General features: G+C 48.9%; 1 protein-coding gene across 1 annotated transcript; it reads right to left on the bottom strand.

Annotated features, from left to right (window-relative positions):
- Window positions 1-497: 497 nt before the first annotated feature.
- On the bottom strand, window positions 498-8,749 carry LOC145361730 (achaete-scute homolog 1-like). The gene is made up of 2 exons (XM_080217654.1): window positions 8,194-8,749; window positions 498-857 (listed from the first exon to the last, which is right to left on the bottom strand). Exon 1 carries the CDS (start codon window positions 8,669-8,671, stop codon window positions 8,198-8,200), a length of 474 nt encoding a protein of 157 aa, XP_080073780.1. The 5' UTR covers window positions 8,672-8,749; the 3' UTR covers window positions 498-857; window positions 8,194-8,197.
- Window positions 8,750-11,629: the final 2,880 nt, after the last annotated feature.

The following is an 11,629-nucleotide window of genomic DNA, read 5'->3' on the forward strand; positions in this document are numbered from 1 at the left end:
GGCCAATGCACCCTAACCAGCACATCTTTGGCGCGTGGGAGGAAACCGGAGCACCCGGAGGAAACCCACGCAGGCACGGGGAGAACGTGCAAACTCCAGAGAGTCAGTGGCCCGAGGCGGGAATTGAACCAGGATCCCTGGCGCTGTGAGACAGCAGTGCTAACCACTGTGCCACCGTGCCGCCCTGGTCTAGATGCTGGCCAGCTGGCACTGCCCACGTCCCACGAATGAATTAAAAAAAAACTCAGTTGCCCAGGTGTCTCACAATCACATCGCTGAGGCTCTGGAGTCACATGTAGGCCAGACCGGGTAAGGACGGCAGATTTCCTTCCCTACAGCGTGTGAATGAACCAGATAGGTTTTTCCAACAATCGATGGTGGTCACCGTTACTTTTTATTCATTGAATTTAAATCCCACCAACTGCCCTGATGGGATTTGAACCCATGTCTCCCAAAGAATTAGCTTGGGGGGGGTGGTGGGGGGGGGGGGGGGGGGGGGGGGGGGCCTTGGATTACCGATCCAGCCACATTATCACAAACCCCACCATCTCCCCAAGTTCCCCTCCCTTCCTGTTTATGAGGAAGAGATTTATTACTCTGGCCCGCCAACCTATCCTAAACAAAATTTATACATTTACAGTATGTGTAACATAAATAAACCCGATGGAAGCTGGAAGCTTTGGAAAGGCTAATGGCGACGGTCACAACTCCAAGACAGAAGCCATTTGAGTTGTTAAAGCTCCGTTCTCTTAGGCCACAGTCTCTGTGTAAAGGAGAATGTTATCAGCAAAAACAAACAGGCAGAAAACAGGGTAACTTCCGTGTAAGGGACCTTCAGATCGAATAGCACGGTGCTCCTGTAAATAGAAAAAAATATGAAATTAGTTTGTCTCTTTTTCTCCTTATGAAAGGGTCCAGAGGGGCAACTTTTTTTCACTCAGAGAGTGGTGAGGGTCTGGAACGAGCTGCCAGAGGCAGTAGTAGAGGCGGGTACAATTTTGTCTTTTAAAAAGATTTTAGACAGTCACATGGGTAAGATGGGTATAGAGGGATTTGGACCATATTTGGGAGTAGCTTAAAGTTTCCAAGTTTCAAAGTTGATGTATTAATCACAAGTAAGCTTACATTCACACTGCAATGAAGTTACTGGGAAAATCCCTGTGTACACCTGTTCGGGTACACAGAGGGTGAATTTAGCACGGCCAATCCGCCTAACCCGCACATCTTTGGACGGTGGGAGGAAATTGGAGCACCTGGAGGAAACCCATGCAGACACGGGGAGAATGTGCAGACTCCACACAGACAGTGACCCAAGCCGGGAATTAAACCCGGCTCTCTGGAGCTATGAGTCAGCAATGTTGCTGTCTCATAGCCACTGTGCCATTCCAGCTTAGTGGTAAAGGTTGGGCAGTATGGACAAGTTGGGCTGAAGGGCCTGTTTCCGTGCTGTAAACCTCTATGACTCTACCATCCTCCCCCATGACTGATCATCAAATTCAATATCCTGAGTCCCCCCTTTTCCCCCCATCCCCCGATCCCTTTAGCCCCAAGAGCTATATCTAATTTCTCCTTGAAATCACACAACATTTTGGCCTGAACTACTTTCTGTGGTAGTGAATTCCACAAATGCTGCTGCACCCTCTCCTTTCCTTCTCTATGAACAGTATGCTGTGTCTGTATAGCGCGCAAGAAACAATACTTTTCACTGTATGTTAATACATGTGACAATAATAAATGAAATCAAATCAAATCAAAACATTCACCATCCTCTGAGTGAAAAAGTTTCTCCTCACCTCAGTCCTAACATGTTTACCCCTTATCCTCAAACTATGACCCTGCGTTCTGGACTCTCCCACCATTGGGAACATTCTTTCAGAATCTATCCTGGTTAACCATGTTAGAATTGAAGTTTCAGTGAGATCCCCTCTCACTCTTCTAAACTCCAGCAAATATAGTCCTAACCAACTTAGTCTCTCCTCATATGACAGACCTGCCATCCCAGGAATCGGCCTGGTAAACCCTCGCTGTACTCCCTCTACAGCAAGGACATCCTTCCTCAGATTTTTTTATAGATCACTTTGTCAAGGAATCAGTTACGGAACATAACATAAGAACATAAGAAATAGGAGCAGGAGTAGGCCATCTGGCCCTTCGAGCCTGCCCCGCCATTCAATAAGATCATGGCTGATCTGTCGTGGCTCAGTTCCACATTCCCACCCTCTCCCCATAACCCTTTGTATTGTGCAATGAGAAGAGGTTAATTAATCATCTTGTTGTGCAGGAACTCTTCACTGGGATGGAAAGTGCAAAAGTCCAATCTGAAGCTATGGTCCTACATCTAAACAAAGGAAACTAGGAAGGTGTGAGGCGTGAGTTCACGAAAACAGATTGGGGACTTCAATAAAAGGTGCGAAGGTGGTTTGGTGTGACATTAATATACCTTTGAGAGATTTTCTTTTAAATCATGATCTCTGCATCTCACAGCTTCAGTGATGTCATTATCGTTGCTGAGCTGACTGGAATGAGTCCTACTATTGCTACTTAAGTGGTTTAAGTGAGGTTGTTTGTGTTTACTCTGGGATTAGTTCTACAATCCTGCATTGTTAGAAGGACAGCCATATGTTTTTGGACCTTTTTTCGGTGAGTTTAAAGTTTAATTTTCAGTTGAGTTTTAGAAGATGGAGGAAGGATTCTGCGCCCCCCTCCATTTGTCTGAACTCCAGTGAAAACAATCCTAACCTAGTCAATCTCTCCTCATACATCAGTCCCACCATCCCAGGAAGGTATATCTTCGCTGCATTCCCTCGAGAGCAAGGATAACTTTCCTCAGAAAAAGAGATCAAAACTGCACACGATACTCTAGGTGTGGCCTCACCAAGGCCCCTGTATAATTGTAACAACACATCCCTGCTCCTGTACTCGAAACCTCTCGCAAAGAAGGCCAACAAACCATTTGCCGCCTTTACTGCCTGCTGTACCAGCATGTTTACCTTATTTGCACTTCTCAACTTACAATGACAACAGCACCCACTCATTCACAAGAGCAGTTGTGCCAGTGTAAAAGCTGGCAAGTCATGTTGCAGCTTTATAGAACCTTAGTGAGGCCGCACTTGGAATATAGTGTTCAATTCTGGTCGCCACACTACCAGAAGGATGTGGAGGCTTTGGAGAGGGTCCAGAAAAGATTTCCCAGGATGTTGCCTGGTATGGAGGGCATTAGCTATGAGGAGAGGTTGGAGAAACTTGGTTTGTTCTCACTGGAGTGACAGAGGTTGAGTGGGGTGACCTGATAGAAGTCTTCAAGATTATGAGGGTCATGGACAGAGTGGATAGTCAGAGGCATTTTCCCAGGGTGGAAGAGTCAATTACTCGGGGGCACAGGTTTAAGGTGCGAGGGGCAAGGCTTAAAGGAGATGTACGAGGCAAGTTTTTTACACGGAGAGTGGTGGGTGCCTGGGACTCATTGCCAGGGGAGGTAGTGGAAGCAGATACCATAGTGAGTTTTAAAGGGCGTCTTGACAAATGCATGAATAGGATGGGAATAGAGGGATACGGTCCCCGGAAGGGTAGGGGGTTTTAGTTCACACGGGCAGCATGGTTGGTGCAGGCTTGGAGGGCCGAAGGGCCTGTGCTGTAATTTGCTTTGTTCTTTTTTATTTGCATGTGGCATCGGGAAATTGGGAGGCGGTTTCATGAAATTACAGAACAGAATTTGTTCTAATTGATTGGCACCAATCCAAAGCCACAAACCAACCTTCGGAATACAAACCTAATGGGTTTGAGCGGAATCCAGGATAGGGCTACTCCTGATATGAATATTCCACCATGAACCTGTTGCTATTCCTCACGGCCCTTGGATTTTAACCTTTCAGTATCAACCCACATCCTGAACACGTCACTGTGCTCACACATTGTTCAACAGAGTGTGGTACCAAAAAGGAAAAGGTGAAATTGTTCAGGCTACATGGAATAAACCATAAGATATAGAATCATAGAATCCCCACAGTGCAGGAGGAGGCCATTTGGCCCATCGAGCCTGCCCTGACCACAATCCCACCCAGGCTCTACCCCCATTGCATTTACCCTAGCTAGTCCCCCTGGCACGAGGGGCAATTTAGCACGGCCAAACCACCTAACCCGCACATCTTTGGAGTGTGGGAGGAAACCCACGCAGACACGGGGAGAATGTGCAGTCTCCGCACAGACCCACGCAGGGAATCGAACCTCGGTCCCTGGCACTGAGAGGCAGCAGAGCTAGCCACTGTGCCACTGTGCCATCCCATATAGGAGCAGATTTAGGCCATTTGGCCCATCGGGTCTGCTCCACCATTCAATCATGGCTGATATGTTTCTCAACCCCATTTTCCTGCCTTTTCCCCCTAACCTTTGATCCCCTTGCCAATCACAAACCTGCCTATCTCCTTCAAAGAGCGACCATGGGCACGAGGGCCTGGAAGGTCATTTCCAGCGCTGTAAGATTCCATCAGTGCTGAGCCAGCTCAAGGCCAGACGACACTTGGTCAAAGCTTTGACCAAAGGTTATATGGACTCGAAACCTTAGCTCTTTTCTCTCCTTACAGATGCTGCCAGACCTGCTGAGATTTTCCGGCACTTTCTCTTTTGGTTTCAGATTCCAGCATCCGCAGTAATTTGCTTTCATCCATCGCGCCCTCTCTGTTTTTGTAATCTATACCCCGATTGATAAAGGTGAGCGTGCCATGTGCCGTTCTCACCACTCTATTAACCTGCTAGAGCAAATATCATCCTACTCTGGCCCCTCACAATCTTGTACATCTGATCAAATCTCCCCTCAGCCTCCTCTGCTCCACGGGAAACAACTCCAGCCTATCTAATCGGGGGGAGAACTGTTTGAGGGAAGCACATTCCCAGGATATTGCTGTCCGATAGATGTTAAACAGTGAATCCTGTAAATACTCCAAAGGTATACAGGAAGACCTTTAGACCCTCGTGAATTCTCCACCATAACAGGTGACCCATGTCTAATCTCTCTATCTGCCCCTGGTTCCACAACACTCGCTTAATAAAAATTTACTATTTTCAGTTGTGAAATTCTCTATTGACACCCAGCCTTTTGGGATAGAGAGAGAGTTATTTTCAAATTCTTTCACGGCACATGGGTATCGCTAGCTAGGCCAGCATTTATTGCCCATCCCTAATTGCCCTTGAGGAGGTGGTAGTGAGCTGCCTTGACTGGGTGGCACAGTGGTTAGCACTGCTGCCTCACAGCACCAGGGACCCAGGTTCGATTCCCGGCCTTGGGTCACTGCCTGTGTGGAGTTTGCACATTCTCCCCTGGTCGGCGTGGGTTTCCTCTGGGTGCTCCGGTTTCCTCTCACAGTCCAAAGATGTGCGGGTTAGGTGGGTTGGTCATGCTAAATTGACCCTAGTGTCAGGGGGATTAGCAGGGGATAGGGCCTGGGTGGGATTATTGTCAGTACAGTCTCCTTTTACATTTTGGGGTGCTGTGATTCTATTCCTCATTAGTGTCATAAGTAGGCTTACATTAACACTGCAATGAAGTCAGTGTGAAAATCCTCTAGTCGCCACACTCTGACACCTGTTCAGGCACACTAAGGGGCAATTTAGCAAGGCCAATGCACCTTTCGGACTGTGGGAGAAAACCGGAGCACCCAGAGGAAACCCACACTGCAGTCCCTGTGATGTAGGTACACCCACCGTGCTGCTAGAGAGGATATATTTCAATACCCCCTTTCTTTGTTCCCGATTCCATCCGGGAAAATAGTTTCTCTCTGCTTTCTGATCGTCCTCTCAGGCCTGGCACTGATTCACGAGAGTTCGTTCCCCAACAGGGAAATCACAATCAGGGAGCGTGGGTCAGGATGAGCAACACAGAATGGGGTGGCACAGTGGTTCACACTGCTGCCTCACAGCGCCAGGGGCCAGGGTTCGATTCCCGGCCTGGGTCACTGTCTGTGCAGAGTCCGCACATTCTCCCCGTGTCTGTGTGGGTTTCCTCCCACAGTCCAAAAGACATACTGGTTAGGGTGCATTGGCCGTGCTAAATTCTCCCTTAGTGTACCTCAACAGGTGCCGGAGTGTGGCAGCTAGGGGATTTTCACAGTAACTTCACTGCAGTGTTAACGTAAGCCTACTCGAGATACTAATAAATAAACTTTAAACGTTACTATTGTATCTGCTTCTACCACCTCCTCGGGCCAGCCACTCACCACCCACTGTATAAAAATACTTGCCTCTCACATCTCCTTTAAACTTCCAGAGAACAAAGAGCAACACAGCACGGGAAACAGGCCCAACGAGCCCGCGTCGCCATTTTAACATTATGAGTGTCCTCCTCTACCCATGACCTCTGTCTACACCTATTGGGGAAGATTGTGGGAAGTCCAATTCAGGGAAAATTTCCTCCTTTTACCTTCAACCCACGTCCTCTAGTAATTGAAACCAAAAGAGAAAATGCTGGAAAATCTCAACCGGTTTGTGAGGAGAGAAAAAAAGCTGATTTTTTGAGTCCAGATAGCCCTTTGTCAAAGCTTTTATCCCGTTAATAATTGATATTTTTAACCACTGAAAAGTCATTTTGTTCGGAGTCATGGCTGGATTTGCATTCTAGATTTCATAAAGTCGTAAGATCACACACTGCGGAAGGGACCAGACAGGCACCGGAGTGTGGCGACTAGGGGATTAACTTCATTGCAGTGTTAATGTAAACCAACTTGTGACACTAATAAATAAACTTGAACTTGAACTTATCTCTGGCCCACTAACACTAACCACCCCTCCTCTCCACCAGCCCCTGCCACCCACCCCCACCCCGCTCAGGGGACCTCCTCACTTTTTGATTGCTGGTGGGAGATTTATTTGTCACGATTAGCCACAAATTGTCTCCGAGTTAAAACTTAGACACCGACTCACTCTTGAGGAGGACTCCAAAACTCTTGTGTCAACGGATCGCAAAAGCCCTCCTCACCCACCTCAGTCTGTGGTTGGTCCAGCAGAGAGCCAAACTCTGTGTCCGCGGACTCTCGGTGACTCGGAGTCACAAGGTTTCCCAGACCCCACTCCCAGGACTTTAGGGCTCAGATTTCCAGCTGACACTCACGGAGCAGTGCCTGGTGGAGGGAGAGAGGGGAATCATAGAGTCCCTACAGTACAAAAGGAGGCCATTCGGCCCATTTTCTCTCCTTACAGAGGCTGCGAGGCCTGCTGAGATTTTCCAGAGTTTTCTCTTTTGGGCTGAGCTTATGCCCTCTGGTCCCAAACTTTCCCACAACAGGAAACAACCGCTCAGCATTTATCCAGTCAAGCTCCCTGAGAATCCGATAGAATCATAGAATTCTGCAGTACAGAAGGAGGCCATTCAGCCCATTGGGTCTGCACTGACCACAATCCCACCCAGGCCCTATCCCCATAACCCCATGCATTTACCCTAGCTAGCGCCCCTGACACTAAGGGGCAATTTAGCACGGCCAATCCACCCTAACCCACACGTGTTTGGACTGTGGGAGGAAACCGGAGCCTCTGGAGAAAACCCATGCAGACACGGGGAGAACGTGCAAACTCCACACAGACAGTGGCCCAAGCCGGGAATCGAACCCGGGTCCCTGGTGCTGTAAGGAAGCAGCGCTAACCACTGTGCCACCGTGCCACCCAAGTGTCACAAGTAGGCTTCCATTAACACTGCAACAAGATAACTGAAAATCCCCTGGTCGTCACACTCCTGTTCGGGTACACAGGGAGAATTGAACATGGCCAATGCACCTAACCAGCACGTCTTTCGGACTGTGGGAGGGAACCAGAGTACCCAGAGGAAACCCACGCAGACATGGGGAGAATGTGCAAATTCCACACAGACGGTGACCCGAGGCCAGTATTGAATCCAGGACGCTGGTGCTGTGAGGCAACAGTGCTAACCATTGTGCCACCATGCCACCCAACTGATACGTCTCAATAAGGTGACCTCTCATTCTTCTAAACTCCAACGGGTCCAGGCCCCAAACCCACTCAACTCTCCTCGTAAGAAAATCCCTCCGTACCCGGGATCGAGCTGGTGAACCTGCTCTGGGCTGCCTCCAACGCCAGTCCCTGGTCTCCGCTTCCTGATCCCTGGAGCTATTTAGAGGGAGATGTGTAGTTGTGGGTCTTATGGATCGTTAACCATGGCAAGAGAGGGAGCGCGGTTGAGGTAGAGCTCACCTGCTCACTCGATCTGTAGCCAGTCCTTGCAGGCCATGAATTCTTGCTCAGAGCAGACGGAGTCGTGTGAGACGTCCTCGGATGAGTAGGAGGAGAGGGGGGAGTCAGCGATAGATCCTTGCCCCGTGGCCGAACTGGGGGACAGTTGGGAGTCTCCGTAGTTCTGCTCCTGTAGTAGGACCTCCAGCATCTGGATATATTCCACCGCGGAGCGTAGGGTGTCCACTTTGCTCGTCCTCTTGGCCGGACCCCACTGGGGAATGTGCTGCCGCAGATTGGCAAAACCCAAATTGACCAACCGGACGCGGTTCCTCTCACGCTCGTTGCGCCGCAGGCTGGTGGTGGGGGGTCCGCTGGGGGACCGGCAGTGCCGCTGGCGTGGGCGCGGGCCAGCGGGCGGGCTCGCCCTCCTCTTGCGGCCGCCCCGGGCGTCCGACTCCAGGCCCAGGGCCACTCGCTGCACCTGCGGGGTCTCCATGCCCTGTGGCGCCTCCGGTTTGCCACCCTGCTGGCAGCGGAACCCCAGCAGAGCTTTCTGCCACGCAGCCACCTCGCAGCCCAGCTCTTCCTGAACTCAGAGAGCTGGTTTGTCAACTGGATCCACCCCTCAGCCAGTCCCGACCTGCCCGTCCCATTCAGCTTTCACTTGCTCTGTTTCACTCCATCTCTCAGTCACAGCTCACGTCATCAGAAACTTCCTCCATCCAGTCACAAGCTCGGTGTTAACCCTCACAATGCTTGTATTTCCCTCTTTCTCTGGAAGTGTCTGTCATAGATTAATTGTAAGCTCTCTCACCTTCAGGTTTCTAGGTGTCCCGACCACCCACAATCTATGCTGGTTCCCCCCCATGCCCACACTATGGTAACCAACACCTCTACTCTTCCGAAGACTAAGGAAATTTGGCATGTCCGCTACGACTCTGACCAACCCTTACAGATGCACCACAGAAAGCATTCTTTCTGGTTGTATCACAACTCGGTCTGGGCTCCTGCTCTGCCCAAGACCGCAAGGATCTACAAAAGGTTGTGAACGTAGCCCAATCCATCACTCAAACCAGCCTCCCATCCATTGTCTATACTTCCCGCTGCCTTGGAAAAACAGCCAGCATCATCAAGGACCCCACGCACTCCGGATATTCTCTCTTCCACCTTCTTCAGTCAGGAAAAAAGAAACAAAAGTCTGAGGTACCAACTGACTCAATGCCATCGGATTTTTGAATGGACCTACCTCGCATTAAGATTCTACACCCTAGCTATGAACGTAACACTACATTCTGCACCTTCTCCTTTCCTCCTCTATGAATGGTATGCTTTGTCTGTATAGTGCACAAGAAACAATACTTTTCACTGTATGTTAATGCATGTGACAATAATAAATCAAATCAAATCAAAAGATCAAAAAATATCAGTAAGTGTCTGCCATAGATTAATTGTCAGTTCTCCCACCTTCAAGTCGTGCGCTGAAGTCTTAGCGGCGTTACAGCACAAAAGGAAGCCATTCAGCCCATTAAGGGGCAGCACGGTGACACATTGGTTAGCACTGCTTTCTCACAGCGCAGGCGACCTGGATTCAATTCCAGCCTTGGATCACTATGTAGAGTCCTCTTGTCTACTTGGGTTTCCTCTGGCTACACCGGTTTCCTCCCACAGTCCAAAGATGTGCAGGTTAGGTGGATTGGCCATGATAAATTGCCCCTTAATGTCCAAAGATGAGCGGGTTAGGTGAATTGGCCATGCTAAATTGTCCCTTAGTGTCCCAAAGGTGTGCAGTTTAGGCCCACCCGTCCCAATGGGCACTGGCTTTTTGAAAGAGTATTCTATCTGATGCCATATCTCATGCCTTATCCTCATAACCTTGCACATTCTCTCTTTTCAGATAGCAATCCAATTCTCTTTGGAATACCTCGAGCAAACCTGCCTCCACCACCCTCTCAGGAAGTTTGTTGCAGACTCCAGTCAACCTCTGGGTAAAGATCTTCAGATCACTGCTCCTCATTTTGCCAATTAGTTTGATTCTGTGGCCTTTATTTTGGATGTATTTTGGAAGAGAGAGAACAATTTCTCACCATTTACCCTGCCATACCCCTCAGAATCCTGAATACCTCAATCAAGTCTCCACTCAGCCTTCTTTTCTCCAAGTCCCAACATCTCCAACCCATCCTTATAGCTACCGTTCTCATCCCAGGAATCACGCTTGTGAATCTCCTCTGTATGTTCACCAATGTCTTCACATCCTTCCTCAAGTATGAGCTCAGAACTGGACACAGTCTCCAGATGTGGCCCAACTATTATCTTCTACAGGTTCAACATGACCTCCACACTCTTGTACTCAATGCGCCGATGAATAAAACCAAGGCTACGTTATGATTTATTAAGGTTAGATTTATTGATTTATTGGTGTCACAAGTAGGCTTATATGAACACTGCACAGAAACATAGAAGATAGGAGCAGGAGGAGGCCATTTGGCCCTTCGAGGCTACTCCGCCATTCATCACAATCATGGCTGATCATCCAACTCAATAGCCTAATCCTGCTTTCTCCCCATAACCTTTGACCCCATTCACCCCCAAGTGCTATATCCAGCCACCTCTTGAATACATTCAATGTTTTGGCATCAACTCCTTCTTGTGGTAATGAATTCCACAAGCTCACCACTCTTTGGGTAAAGAAATGTCTCCTCAATGATGTTACTGTGAAAATCCCCGAGTCGCCACACTCTGGCACCTGTTCGGGTTGCACTGAATTTAGCACGGCCAATGCACCCTAACCAGAACGTCTTTCAGACTGTGGGAGGAAACCAGAGCACCCGGAGGAAACCCATGCGGACACGGGGAGAACATGCAGAATCTGCACAGACGGTGACCCAAGCCGGGAATCGAACTCAGGTCCCTGGTGCTGTGAGGCAGCAGCACTAACCACTGTGCCACCGTGCCACCTATGCTCTCTCAACATGCCCAGCCTCCTTCAATGACGAATATACACATACACCACACTCCCTTTTTGTCTGCACCTCCTTTAGAGTTTGTCCTTTTACTTGATATTATCTCTGCATATTCTTCCTGCAAACTCACACTTCCCTCCCAATGGGGGATATCAACCCAGAATCCAGAGAAGGGATTATCTAGAGTAGGGTATGCACCAGGACCTGCTAACTCCAAGCCATGAATGCTTTGGTCAAGTCGATATCTTTGATTTGATTTGATTTATTGTCACATGTACTAAGATAGAGTAAAAAGTATTGGTTCTTGCGTGCTATACAGACAAAGCATACCGTTCACAGAGAAGGAAGGGAGAGGGTGCAGAATGTAGTGTTACAGTCACAGCTAGGGTATAGAGAAAGATCAACTTAATGTGAGGTAGGTCCATTCAAAAGTCTGACAGCAGCAGGGAAGAAGCTGTTCTTGAGTCGGTTGATACGTGACCTCAGACTTTTGT

Source organism: Carcharhinus amblyrhynchos, chromosome 35 (assembly GCF_965287045.1).
Source record: "Carcharhinus amblyrhynchos chromosome 35, sCarAmb.v2.hapA, whole genome shotgun sequence".
Classification (NCBI taxonomy): Eukaryota; Metazoa; Chordata; class Chondrichthyes; order Carcharhiniformes; family Carcharhinidae; genus Carcharhinus; species Carcharhinus amblyrhynchos.